This window comes from Eretmochelys imbricata, chromosome 2 (assembly GCF_965152235.1).
Source record: "Eretmochelys imbricata isolate rEreImb1 chromosome 2, rEreImb1.hap1, whole genome shotgun sequence".
Lineage (NCBI taxonomy): Eukaryota > Metazoa > Chordata > Testudines > Cheloniidae > Eretmochelys > Eretmochelys imbricata.
Window position 1 is genome coordinate 231841281 of NC_135573.1, and position 14978 is coordinate 231856258.

At 38.3% G+C, this 14978-nt stretch overlaps 2 protein-coding genes across 4 annotated transcripts in view; both read right to left on the reverse strand.

Moving 5' to 3' along the window:
- Positions 1-14978, reverse strand: part of LOC144260728 (LIM zinc-binding domain-containing Nebulette) — a 408056-nt gene that overhangs the window by 91226 nt on the left and 301852 nt on the right. The window lies entirely within an intron of this gene.
- Positions 1-14978, reverse strand: part of LOC144261065 (nebulette-like) — an 89439-nt gene that overhangs the window by 45105 nt on the left and 29356 nt on the right. The window contains exons 6-7 of the mRNA XM_077810189.1: positions 10287-10397; positions 1193-1294 (exon numbers count right to left, since the gene is read on the reverse strand). Coding sequence (XP_077666315.1) covers positions 1193-1294; positions 10287-10397 — 213 coding nt within the window. The remainder of the gene's footprint in view (positions 1-1192; positions 1295-10286; positions 10398-14978) is intronic.

The window sequence follows — 14978 nt, forward strand, 5'->3', positions numbered from 1 at the left end:
TTAAAAAAAGAAATGAATACTAATCTCAATTAAACTGTATTTGCTTCTGTTTTATCAAAGGAAATGTAAGCATTATAGTTAACAAAACAGAAAGCATCATTAAGTGACCTGAACTGACACTAGTCTCACTAATGCTCTAATCAGCTCTGAAAAGAAGGCCTTCCCAGGCTTTATCTGTTCTAAAAATATAAATTTATTTTATTTGAAACACAGTGAACTTCACTCACAAGACTCAAGTTTAACCAAATACAGAGCCTAAGCCTGAGAAATAGTGATCTCCCACTGTTCCCAATAAAGTCAGAGTGAGTTAAAATGGACCAGCATTTCTGAAGATCTGGTCCAGAGTTTACAAAAGATTATTTTTAGAGGCTGAAAATAGTTTTAGAACAAGACTAGGCTGAGAGAGTGCCAGCCTCTTTCAAATAAAGGATCAAATACCACTCAGTTATATCAGTGCAATCCCCTTAAAGTTAATGGAGTTGCACTAGTGTAACAGATGGACTTTGGCCCACAGGGTGGATGTTACATGATATTTCTAGCTGAACAAACTCCCCTGCAGATGCACTGCACATTCTTTCTAAAATGTATTGAAAAAGGAACACGCAGATGTACCCACAAAAGATTCTGTGACACACCTCAAACTATGTCCACTGGCTAAATTAGGATTTTACAGTATGAAGGCAGTGTAACTCTGGCAGTAGGTATAGTACCTACAACTGACTAGAGCAAAAACGTGTCCCAAAGTTATTCAAAACCAAGGTGAAGATTTTCAAAAGACATTAGTGATTCTGGGTGCTCAACTTGAGCCACCTTAAAGGGGCCTGGGTTTTAGAATATACTGCGCACACACCCTATGAAAATCAGGGCCCTTTAAGGTGTATCAAGTTGGTCAGCTAAAATTTAAGAAACGATAATCTCTAGTCACCTTTGAAAATCTTGGTTTTACAGACTTCTGGATAGCTTAATTTTTCTACAATAAAAAAATTAAACTATATTACATACTGTTACAGTAGCAGCCAAAACATGCTAGGTACTGTCCCAACATGTAGAAAGACACAGATGGCTAAATATAAATGTAGGTGTCTAAGTTTTAACATTTTAGACAGCATTCTTTACACTTTGACAGAGGATGGAATGAATAAAATAGTCAGTAAGTTTTAAAACGGACAGAAAGGGTCACTGAAGATCATACATTGCTTATTATCTTTGATATCTTGCTTGCCATCTTTATGTCTGGCCTGTTCAGCACTTCAGTGTATCTGTGTGTATCTTGCACATCTTTCTTATATGACACCTGCCAAACAAAAGACAGTTGTGTTTAACAAACAGAGTTAGAAGTTTATAAATCATATTTGAATGACTTATGAACTCAGCCACCAAAAAAAGCAATAAACCTCCAGATAAAATCATTTGTTCCACCCCAGTCCTACTTGACAGGGATTATTTATGCAGTGTTGTTGTAGCCATGTTGGTCCCAGGATACTAGAGACACAAGGCTGGTGAGGTAGTATCTTTTATTAGATCAACTTCTGTTGGTGAGAGAGACAAGCTTTTGAGCTTACACAGAGCTCTTCAGAAGAAGCAGCAGCAACTCTGTGTAACCTCGAAAGCTTGTCTCTCTCACCAACAGAAGTTGGTCCAATAAAAGATATCACCTCACCCACCTTGTCTCTCTAGGGATTATTTAGTAAGCCCCCCCCACAGATTAACAAGATAAAGAAAAAAAATTCAGAAATATACAAGATAATGTGAACATAAAAATGGTTTTGTTTAAGACTAGAATAAAGTGCTAGCATTCCAAAGAATCACATGATTTTGTTAAAAGGCACAGCATTTCAGAAAAACTCTAACAGTGAAAGGAATAAGTCTTTTCATATGAGCAAATCTTGTTCTATACCCCCCTGTGCTGCACAGAATCCCACAGTCCAGTAGGCCTCTACTGTACTGTACAGGAATTTAAATCCTAATGGGATGAATAACTCTCTCAGTTGCAGAGTAGCAGTCGTGTTAGTCTGTATTCGCAAAAAGAAAAGGAGTACTTGTGGCACCTTAGAGACTAACCAATTTATCTGAGCATAAGCTTTCGTGAGCTACAGCTCACTTCATCGGATGCAGTCAGTGGAAATGAGTCATTTTCCACTGAATGCATCCGATGAAGTGAGCTGTAGCTCATGAAAGCTTATGCTCAAATAAATTGGTTAGTCTCTAAGGTGCCACAAGTACTCCTTTTCTCTCAGTTGCAGCATTGTAGTTGGTATTTTATTAAATGCTCCTCCCGTCAAACATGATCACAGGGATTCTTGGGGAGCCACTAAGTTGAGGTGACATCTTTCTTCATGTTTCAGCATGAGATGTTCAGGGCAGAAAATTCTTGACTGAGGAAAAAGCCAGGAATATAATGAATGGGCTAGGAGGGCCTTAGCCTGAAGGCCAAGCATGAGCACGATACATCCAAAGATTCTCCTTTAAATGAGATCATCAGGGCATGTAGGGAAACTGCACAGACCTCTGATATATTCCAGAGTCCCAAGACCTCAAGTTATAGTTTTCTTTTCCCTGGACCTTCTCTCTCCCTTGCAGAAGTACAAGTGCCAAGTCACAAGCCAATTTTCATGAGTTATTTCGTTGAATCATTCTGCATGATCAAGAAAATTTCCCTTGATACTTCAAAGCTTCAATCCAATCAAAACCTTGTGTGGAAATTAGAGAGCAGAAAATAAAATCTGGCATTGCATCAATGCATCCGCATCATTTCTGTATTACTGCAGGGTCTTTTAGAATTTCTTCTGTTGCTTAAGACCTTACAATATGTTTCAGTATTATATTTCAGCATCATAGGCTCCTTTGACATTCCTTCAGCTTGAGACTTTAGCTATCACAAACCTAAAGGTAAAATTCCTATTTTCAAATGTAATATTCGAATCTGTGCATGATTTTAACAAATTCAGCTGATTGGTCAGCGTTCACGAACTGTGACTCTGAACCATTACAGTTTGTAGAAAGAATGCATAAAAAAGAAAATATATCTATCCGTTTTTTGCAAATATTTTTAAAGTATCTTTAAGCCAACCAGAAAGTAAGTTTGCATCCATATGATGTCAGCCTAATAGACAAGCTAAGTAGGCTTCAATCTGCTGGCAGTTTGCCCACAAATCAGATCTTAGCATTTTTAACCCACAAAGAGTGACACAGTACAATCAACAGCTAAACTCAGATAAAATGCTATCATAATCATCACCCATCCTTAAAACTAACATTTCTTGTTTGCTACCAGTTTGTTTTTTAAAGAAAACTACGTGTACATACAAGCACTTGCATTGCAGAGCTTTACATGGATTCAGCTAATTATATGCTGTTCATCCTAATGACCACATGAGGTGAGGTGAACACCACAAAGGCAGCAGGGACAGGTTTTTGAATAGAGCCCTACCATCCATGTAAATTGCAAATTAAAGGCCAGCATATGTGCTAAAAACAGACATTAGGATTGAAGTGACTAGTAAATTCAAATAAGGGAAAATCAGTGTACCACAAACCATGGTGGTGGAAGTGGTGAAAGCTTGGGCACTTATTGCGCCCAAATGACATGGTCATTTACAGCATGAAATAATGGATTATGGCTAGTTTTAGGATGAAGGAGGGAAAAAACATCAGACAGTGACAATCCTGTATATTTCACCGTTTCCAATGATATTTGATTCAGGACCTATTGCAATAGCTTCCCTTGAGTGAATTATTATTCTTCCTGCACCTAAACCAGAATACCTATTACTTATGTCTGAGGGAAAGTCATCTAACATTTTACAAATGTCTGCAATCTATATTTGCTCCATTCTGCGGCTTGTCATACTCCAGTGAGAATAAAAATGTTATGCAGCAGAACAGTAGTTTGTCAGAGATAGGCCAAAGAAAGAAAAAATATGTTTCCCATTTCCTGAATAACCTCAGTCTCTGGATGCTGACCCTTCCCCACTGGGACAATGTGCTGGCCTCTGTTACACAGCTGCTATTCTGCTCCGTCAAGTGAAATGCTTTTTTTATTTTTATTTTTTTTATATATAGTGCTATGTTATAACAGTAAAATGAAAACTATTCTGCTAGAGAAGGGGAACAGATGCCTCAGCGACTAACACACCACCTGAATGTGCACAATCATCGGCTGGGGTACAGAGCATGGGAAGTGAAAGAAAAAGATCACAAGAGGGAAGAGGAAAAGCAAATAAGGTGGAAAAATGAAACAAAGAAAAGAGAAACTTGTTACAAAAGAAGAAAAGCAATGGAAAAGGAAATGGAGGAAATACCTACTGTGTAGGAAAGGGAAAGACAGAGGTTCAGCAGTTTGGGGCAGGGACCATCTTTTACTCTGTTTGTTCAGTCTCATGCAAAGAGATAGCTGCCAGTCAGGATTGGAATCATAATGCAAATATTAAATACAAAAACTGTCAATCTCTTAATCCCTTCAGAACAATGTCACAGGTAGCTCAAGAACTACTTTCTGTCTCTCACTGTGGCTGGCCATGTCTGATGCGCCCATCCAAACTTATTTTTGTATAGAACTCTGTTGCTGAGACTCCGTCAGTTTTTGGCAGCAGTGAGAAGGATAAGCAGAGAGTTAACAGAAGACTAATGAGGAGTGTGAGGGAGAAAAAGAAATAGAGACAAGAGGAAAAAATCTGCATCTATTTCATCTTTGCAATTATTATGGGTATGTTAAAATATTTCTCACCAAATACTCTTGTTAGCTTTATATTGTTTTATTAATTTTAAACTAGCCTATCATTTTAGACAATTGCTATAAAAAGTGGCTTCATCCACTGAATAGTTTTAAAGGAACATGTAGTGAACTGACTGCTAATCTGAATTTAAAAAGTCTTTCTGCCTCTCCAGATTTAGCTGAATAGTCGGAATTACTTGCAAAGCACAGAAAATATTCAGCCCTAGCTCATAATTAGTTGATTAATTTTTATAGGTCCAGCTCATTTAAATAGGCACATGTCCACTAAAGTCTAATGAGATGCACCCATTTTACACCAGCTGAGGATCTGTCTTTCAGTCCTTACATTCTACATCTTTGAGATGATTTAGCTTTGATTTTATAACAGGCACTTGCATTATAGTTTCTATTCATTGGGAAATGCAACTTAAACCGGTTGCCATGTAGGATGCAGAGTCATTGGCTGTCAATCAGCTGATTTATTTTTCATATTACATTTAGAGTTCAGTAAAAGAGGCCTAGTATTAAAGGATTGAGATGCCTTTCTGCAGTTATTTATCATGTCCCTCTCCCTCACCCGTGTTCAAAATGGAATTTTAAGAAGCGTGCAAGCCTCTGTTGTTACTTCTGATATATACAATCGAAAGTCAATAAGACTTGTGCACACATAGGACTTGTGCAGACATGTGCACATATATCTGAGGGCAGAATTTGACCCTTAGTCTTAAAGTGAACTAATCATTTTGGTACTTTGAAATGGCCCGTAACTCACTCTAATTACCCTAATGGCTCTCCATCTGAGCCCCCTGACTCTGCACTACAGTGCTGTCACTCTGGAGTCCATCTACACAAGGAAAATGACTAGTTGCTGACAAACACAGTCAACAACAGCTTTGCGTGGTTCCCCCTCAAATGGTGTTGAAAACTGTTTCCCTGCCAGTGTAGATGAAACAAAAATATTTCTGGACCATTACAGACTGACACCATCATCCTTTCTGGTAATGGGGCTGAAAACTATTTGGTCCCATTTACGCTAGCAATAAAACCGTTTTCAACACCAGTTGGGGGTGATCTGGGTGAGCTGCTGTTCACAACCACTGTCAACAGAAAGTTAGGCAGTTCTGGGTGCTTTTCCTAATATATATGCAGCATAGAATATGACTGGATCCATAGTTTTAATGCGACCTTCATCAGAGGAAAAACAAGAATCCTGCCACACAGCAATTTCCAAAATGGTGGTGGACAAATGATGGTGTTTATAAATGCTCTTAATTTTAATTCTGATGATCGGGTCTTATCAAAGGACATGTAATTTCTATCCTGGAAATTATTTTTGTGGACAGTATTCGCACTTGCATTTTAAAAGATAAACATACATTCCTATGTGTTAACATGCTTTTCTGAAAATAGTGCATTTTAATTGGTCAGTGGGGATGTTAAAAACTCTGACTTCATTTGGACTGCACAGAGCCTGCATACATTCCAGGAGTTTTCCAAATTGGTGACTAACACTTTAAAGACAACATTGCCTAGTGGGATAAGCATGGAACCAGCTGCCATGAGACCTGGGCTCTAGTCTCAACTCTGCCATCTACTTTGTGTGGCTCTGGGAAAGACTGTCTCAGATCCCTTATTTGTAAAATGGGGATAGTGACACTTTCTTATTTTACAGTAGGATGCGATAAGGTTTAATTAACATTTTAAAAACAAATTGAATAGGTAAACCTTTGTATAAGTGCTAAACTTTTCATAATCTTAACTATGTCTTCACAGATTGTCTGAGGATCACCTCTTCCTTCAGTTGTAACTCACCGCCAGCCACCCATCAAACCAGTTGCATCTTATTGCCCTATGGCAACTACAGTTACCTAACCGGAACAAGGATTTTCTCCTTTTCTGAAAAAGTTAATTGTGTTGTCTTCTTTTGCTATTCATTTCTTCTCTCCCTCCCATCTGTTCTGTTTTTCTCAACTTGAAAGAGGGGGAGCCTGTACCATGTGACCAGCCAGATCTCTATAGACCACCAGCAAAAACTACAGTCCAGGGTTTGGAAAATTTTGGATTAGATAAAAGGATGGCTCCACATACAGTCATAATGTATATATAGGATAGACTGGCAGTCTCTCTCCAAACTGCACGGCATTTGTGTGATGAAGTCAGACTGTTAATGTTCATTTCACACAAACTTGTATGTAACAGAAACACAATTTATAGAGAAATAGTCTGCATTAAACAAACATACTTTCATTCCAACACTGAACAGTGCTTAGAATAATATTGCAAATATATTTCCTACAGCTAAAAATGTTTCTGTTATACTTTGTGGAGAGTGATTTTCTTTGGTAGAAGTATTAAAAAGGTAGAAAACGTTTCGCTTTACAAATGATCACATTGTTCAGGAGATTTTACAGTATTTCTCTATTATGCAGCTTCAACCCACACTTGAGCAGGGTGTTAATGTTATTCAAAGTGGTGTGAAGGCCTACAGCACATCAGAGTTTCAAATTGTCAGCACAAATGTATTGTAAGTGGAATCCAATCTTCATTTTTAAAGGAAATTGCACATTTCACACAGTTGAGTATAAATGTCAGTCTTATTTTAAAACTGAGTAAATAGTCTTAAACACATCCTAATCCTTTTAGATGTAAACCCTGCATGTAAAGGTTGAATTGAATTGGCAGACCATTGTAAGTAAACATACATTCTACTCTCTTAGGTATACTGTACTGAGTGGTGGATAAAAGAGCTTTGTCTTCCTATTCCTGCAAGAGTTTCCCTCTACCACTGCACTCTCCTCAAAGCAAAGATTCTACAAACAGCCTAAGTTCCAAGAGACAGATGCTTCATATCTGGAATCCTTAATATGTCCATTAACAAACTTCCAGATTCAGAGTTGAATGGGAAGCCTCATGTGGTTCTTAATTAAACCTTTTCTCACAAAATGAGAAATCCCCAAGCAAATATTCAGCATGGTGCCCAGTAATTACACACAGTAGGTGTGTAACCATAACTGGTGTTACATACCCCATTTCTCACGGGCAATAAAAATGTATCTCCACCCCATCTTAGCTCTATATTAGCAAACAAGAAAAAAACAGTGAACTGGATGCAACAAGCTGGTTTGTTCAGGCTGAATTTTCCCCCCACATTTTCCATTATTTTTAATATTCTGTTAAACAGTATCATAACAAAACATCTTTCTCCTCTGTGTTTGTTCTCCTTTATTTAACAAACTTCCTATTGTGCTGTGTTTATAGCACGAATGGAGACAGCACGACTGCTTTTTATTTACTTCCCCATCTGCACACTGCCCTCATTAATGCTGTTAACAGGAGTATGCACAGCTGTGGGAACAAAGAGGGGCTGTTCTGGACTGTGGATTTACAAATTATAATTAAAATTCAAAGGATAGTTAAGTACAGATGATGATAGTTTTTGAACCTAAAGCCCCTCTCCTGTACTTCTCCTCAACTCCTCACATATCATGGATCCCATCTCTTTTCCCATTCTTGTTTCTTTCCCTAGCCCCAATAAAACCCTTCCACATCCGCAACACTCCTTTCACCATCCTTACTGAGGACCGGAAAGGACCCCCATCTCCATGGGCAGAGAGTTTTATGCTGCAAGTTCATTTCCAGAGCCACTGGCATCTTCTCTCAAGCTATGCCCCGTTTCGTACCCTCTCTTCATCTGACATCCAGGTGATTTCCAAAAGCAAGATGAGGCACAGCTTGGCAGGTTTCAAGCAAGAGGGCAAAGCAGGGCTGGTTGTGACTTACTCTTGGGAGTCGCAGCTCACACATATGTCCCAGCAGTAGAAATCCTTCCTCTTCCCAGCATAATACCCCCCTGAAATCTCCCAACAGCCTCTTAGGCCTTGTCTACACTGGGGGGCGGGGGGGGAGAAGGAGCTAAGTTGGTCTAAGTTACGCAACTTCAGCTACAAAAATAGCATAACTGAAGTCAGTGTACTTAGAGCAACTTACCGCAGTATCTTCACTGCGGTAGGCTGACTGCTGATACTCCCCTGTTGACTCCGGCTATGCTTTTCCGCCGGTGGAGTACCAGAGTCGACAGGAAAGTGCTCGGTGGTCGATTTATCACATCTTCACTAGACACGATAAATTGACCCCCGCTGGATCAATCACTCCAGAGGTAAGTGTAGACATGCCCTTAGTTGCTGACCAGCTCTCAAGGTTTTAAACATCTGGGAATTAGCCTAAGGGTTGTGTTACATTTTGAAGTGGACAGCGTTGATTAAGCTATTGTTAAAATGCCAGCACAAATTTATAAAAAAGGACATTCAGAATTAAGGCCTTAACTTCATTTTTCCTAAGGTATGTAACAAACATATTCGTAGATTCCATGGCCAGAAGGAACCATTGTGATCATCTAATCTGACCTGTATATCACAGGCCATAGAACTTCCCCATAATAATTCCTAGAGCAGATCTTTTAAAAAAGCATGAGAGCTTTGTTTAAAAAGCAGAAAGGGCAGAATATCTCATGCTGACCTGACATGACTCCAGTACCTCGGTACAAAAGACCAACTTAGCCTTACCTTTAAATGTCCTTACTTTTTGGTTTATCTCATCATTTTTACATTCCCTTAAAGCGACCTAATTATTCTAGCCAAATTTTGCCTAAAATTCAAGTTTAGTATAAAGCAAGCTTTTGCAAAACCTAAGACCAACAGATTTTTTTCCTTGAAATTGTTTTTTGTATTTATGTTTTTCAATCAAAATAAATATTTCTCTAGCATTTGCAACCATAAAAATGCAGCATTGAACTAGTGTATGAGAACATGAAACTGAAACCAAATTTACACAGTCAAAACCTTAAATAAAGTGATAATGCTATTTTATTGTCTAAGCTGAGAGAAATGTAAAAAGCTAACAAAGCATCCATAAAATATATTAGATTTTTAAACAACTCTTTCATAAATTTATTTGTAAAACAGCAATGGAAACTTATTTTTGAAAAAACTATGGGGACAAATTCTACTCCTCAGTGACTCCAATGCAGTCCACTGAAAAATCAGTAATTTTACCATCTATTACACTGTTGCACCCACACGTCCATATTCTGCAAATATGCTCATGAATTGTTCAATTGAACTCTTTAGGATTACTCCTGTGAATAATCTTACTCATGTGTATGAAAATTGACACTCAAAGACATTGAAGCCATTCTGTGTTTTGCATAAATAAAGCATAAATAAATATGCTGTTTTAAAGTATAAAATATGCAAATGTAAATTCAGGGAACTTTTCTTTAAAACAAATTTAAAAACTAATGGCATAACAGACAACTCCTCCTCTATGATCTAGCATAAAAATAGGTACTTAAAAATACTTTGACGCTTAACCTACACACATGCACACACACAGAGGTTATGCTCCCAGTGATTTTTAAATACATATTTTTACTTTTCATATATATATGGATGGTTTTAGAAAGCTAAATAAAACCCCATGGAACACTGAAATAGAACATGAACATTTTATATGTAGTAAATAGACTCGACCACTACTGCAACAATGTAATAAATTAAGAGAAGAGAGTAGTTACATTACTCTGGTGTTTACCGACTTCCATAGCATGCTTAACATCTGGGGGCTCTGTCATATGTGCATAATCTGATGTCCCTTTTTCAGCATCATGTTTCTGTTTGTAGAGTACCTTAACAAGATGTAGATAAAGACAGATATAATAGCAGGTATCATTTTAAAAGGATAATACTTAAATTTATTAATCACTATTTTGAAGGAAAATGACACTAGCTTGAATATATGAACTAGTTTGCTTATTTTTGTAGTAGAAATTAAGCCAAACAAGCAGTCCTACAGCTTTCATAGTACTGCATGTGTATATATACATACACGTCCACCAAACATGGGAAAAGCTTACATTATACCTATCCTTAACATAAGCTTTTATGCTTACATTTAGAAAATTTACCAGGTTTTGATGCCTGAAGAAGAAACAAGCATCAAAGAGATGTGTTTTCAAACAGCTCTCTATAGCAAGCATTAAAATAATCCATGAGAAAACAGCAAATACTAAAACAATAAGGTTGAAAGTTGATCAGGAGAAGGATGATTTGAAACTAAAATCCTCAATACAAAGAAGATAATACCCTAAAATTCTCGAGAAAATAGCACCTAAGAACATGGCCCTGGACTATTTAAATATATGGTATTGGAAATCTGTGGAAATATCCTATCTTGGCTATTTGCAAGGCACGAGGATTCTATAGGAGAACCACAAATCAAGCACCCAAGGGGATATAAAGTACCTACACTGACTATATAGTGTAACAAGAAGATCCACAGATCAAAGATAAATGTGAAAAGTAGCTTTTTTGTCATACTACCATATTAATGCAAATCCAAAACATGGAAAACATAAAATGTGCCATATTTCTGAAGGATGTAAAACCAAAGATGGCTTTGTCCTCAGAAAACAACAACAAAAAACAGATAAAATTTATAGCAAAACGAAAATCTGAGCTACTATCTTGTTATATTGTATATTACATTTTGCGGCTGGCAAAGCAAGTAGCCCCCAACAAGACTATAATCAGGGCCGGTTCTAGGATTTTTGCGGCCCCAAGAAAAAAAATTTGGCCGCCCCCGCTTTTTTTTCGTGCTGCCCCGCCCCAACTCCGCTCCTTCCCAACCCCTTCCCCAAATCCCCGGCCCCGCCTCCTCCCCCGGGCATGCCGCATTCCCCCCCAACCTCCCGCCCTAGCTCACCTCCGCTCCACCTGCTCCCCAGAGCGCACCGCCGCTCGGCTTCTCCCCTCTCCCTCCCAGGCTTGCCGCGCGACACAGTGACTGTAACAAACAGCTGTTTCACGCGCAGCAAACCTGGGAGGGAGGGAGAGATGCAGAGCGGCGGCAGCGCGCTCCAGGGAGCAGGCGGAGGCGGAGCAAAGGCAAGCTGGGGCACATTTCTAGGGGCGGCTTGGCCGATGCCGGAATGCCGCCCCTAGAAATGTGCCGCCCCAAGCACCTGCTTGTTTTGCTGGTGCCTAGAGCCGGCCCTGACTATAATAGCACTCTACTTTTGTAATACGCTATCAAAAGGTATAAAACATGCTATACAGAAATATTTTCCCTCTACCCTTCCCTCGCAGGGAGTCGCTTTCATGACGTTTCCAACACTAGCCCGTCTGAAGAATAAGTCCCAAGATTGCTTCCAAAATAGGATCATCCACTTTGTTGTATCCACGTAGCACCATCCACTTTGCTGGTCCAAAATTTCATTTTTTATATTGAAATGTTGGCTGTAGCTCCAAAGCTACCAACTGTGAGGAACTGTATGTTAATTGCACTACAGCATCCAGTCGTTTATGAAAACAAAGCTTTTTCAGTAGCTCAGTGGAAATGTATTTAGCTTGCAACTTGACAGCTGTATTCTTTATAATCTCCTTTCTCAGTGTTCTCCATTTATCTTAATTATGTAAGGGGCATTGTCAGCAGATTGAGGGACATGATCATTCCCCTCTATTTAACATTGGTGAGGTCTCATCTGGAGTACTGTGTCCAGTTTTGGGCCCCACACTACAAGAAGGATGTGGAAAAATTGGAAAGAGTCCAGCGAAGGACAACAAAAATGATTAGGGGGCTCGAGCACATGACTTATGAGGAGAGGCTGAGGAAACTGGGATTATTTAGTCTGCAGAAGAGAAGAATGAGGGGGGCTTTGATAGCTGCTTTCAACTACCTGAAAGGGGGTTCCAAAGAGGATTGATTTAGACTGTTCTCAGTGGTAGCAGATGACAGAACAAGGAGTAATGGCCTCAAGTTGCAGTGGGGGAGGTTTAGGTTGGATGTTAGGAAAAACTTTTTCACTAGGAGGGTGGTGAAGCACTGGAATGGGTTACCTAGGGAGGTGGTGGAATCTCCTTCCTTAGAGATTTTCAAGGTCAGGCTTGACAAAGCCCAGGCTGGGATGATTTAGTTGGGGATTGGTTCTGCTTTGAGCAGGGGGTTGGACCAGATGACCTCCTGAGGTCCCTTCTAATCCTGATATTCTATGATTCTATGTAATAATGTAATATTTTATTTTGCAAGATATAGAATCACAGAATTATTTTTCATTGTAACAAGCCAAAAATTCATCTAATGTAATCTACCCATCTGGAGTGCAAAGAGATCATATATCCATAAACTATTTCCCATAATATGGATAATCAAGTTTGGAAGAGTTCTAGAAATGTCAATTTCACCAGTATTCTTGGAAACATGTTATTTATCTACAGTAAGTTATCTTGTGTTTATAAATTTCTTCCTATTTCATATAAATTTTCCATGCTATGGCATATTAGTTTTTATTTTTAAACATTAGTATATAGCACAATAAATGTGCTTTACAGAAAGATTAAAGATTACAGGTCCTACAAAAAGCCTTAACTCTGCCCCATGTAATAACAATACATTATGATGAATGCATTTTAGAGTTTGTGCCAGAGATTAAACCGATTTGTATAGATAAAATAAGTTTTAGCTCTCTCTCCTCCCACACCATAGTGTCAATATAGGACAGAGTCAAGATTGTTTTGGTAACCTGGCTATGCATTTCCATACTTAACATATTTAGTTTTCTTTCAAGTTTAACCTTAACTCCGAATTTCCTGAGTTACTAATGCTTGTTTTTGCATAATTACAATGTTTTAAAATAATTTTTACCTTTACATTTATCATTAAGTTACTGATATGAACCCTCAACCTTGACACCAATTTAACCTAGTGTTATTGTAGCTTGTTTTGTCGTTGTTGGGTTTTCTGTTTTTGATCTAGGAATATATATAAAACGTGCACGCAGTAGTAGAGGAAATGGCATGTAATATGTCCGTGAAAGAATTAAGTTACCAGATATGCGTTTGAATACAGAATTATAACTAATAGCCAGCTGGGCTATTACTATTTTCTGCTTTTCAGGCAGAGAGAAAATTATGGACACAACATACTTCACCATAACAAAAGCATTAAGAGTTATACCTAACAGTTTAACATTGTGTAATATGGGTACCAAGCATAAAATTGAAGGGTAACCTTTACAAACTTGGATGCCAGTTTTGGTCTCAATAAATTACATTACAATGGTGCAATAAAGCTCAAGAAACCACTTACAGCACATCTTAAAATAACAGGAGGGCTCTGTTTATTAGAAAGAAATTACGTCCATGCTCTATGACTCTCCTGGAAGTCAAACCTGGGACTTAAGATTCACTTGATTTATCATCATCATCAAAAACAAGCAGAAAATATTATTAAACATCCATATGTAGCAACTGCTCAAAAGAGGAAAATTAAATTGTCTGCTGACATGCCCTAATCTTCAATTTGCTTTGGGTCCTTTTTTTTCCAGATAAGGAATAACCAGCACAATTTTTTTGTCATGGTAGAAACAAAGTGATGGAATGTGTACAATCTTTAATGATGTTCCTTACATCATTTCCTTCCTTGAGCCATTTGAAATGCTTTATCTTTGTGTGTGATACTTTTTAAAAAAATGTTGGGGAAGGGGGTCTCAGAGTTGTTTTTCAGCGTTGAAAAAGACAAGGCACAAAACTAGAGTTCATGGGGAATTTTCCAGTGGAAAATGCCATTTTTGTAAAATCAGAATTTTCTGTGGGAAAATTCCAGCTTGCTAGAAAATGTCTATTTTTCCAATGGAAAAGTCAAAATGATGGCTCCCTGGTTGCTCAGCTGGAAGGCTCATCTCAATTCCACTTTCTGCCTGCAGGGAGAAAGTAAAATTGATAAGAACTTTCCAGATGGACAGCCAACAAGCCAAAAAATTCTGTTTCATTTCCCCCCAAATGAAAATTTTCTAGAAATCCCTTCACATGAAAATTTCACATTTTTTACTTTTTGTTCCAATTCAGGAAGGAAAAGTTTTCAAAAATTCTAAAATTTTGCTAGAATGGATTTCCATTTTCCAGACATTGAAAAACAAAGAGTAAAAAGGGTTGTTATAAAAGCCAACAAAGCTGGTCACATTTGTGCCTCCGCTGTATATCACACAGGGAAGCAAAAGTATAAATACAGCCAAACCTGAACAGCAAGCACAGGAAGCATAGTAGAACATATAATCATGCCCTCTCTCAAGTATGGTAGAACCCCCTCCATATGAATATTATGTGGCTGGAACTCTACAGGGTGAAATCTGGCTCCACTAAAGTCCATAGGAGTTTTGTCAGTGACTTTAGTGGAGCCAGGCTTTCCCCCCACAGAGTTCAGGGGAAGGTGA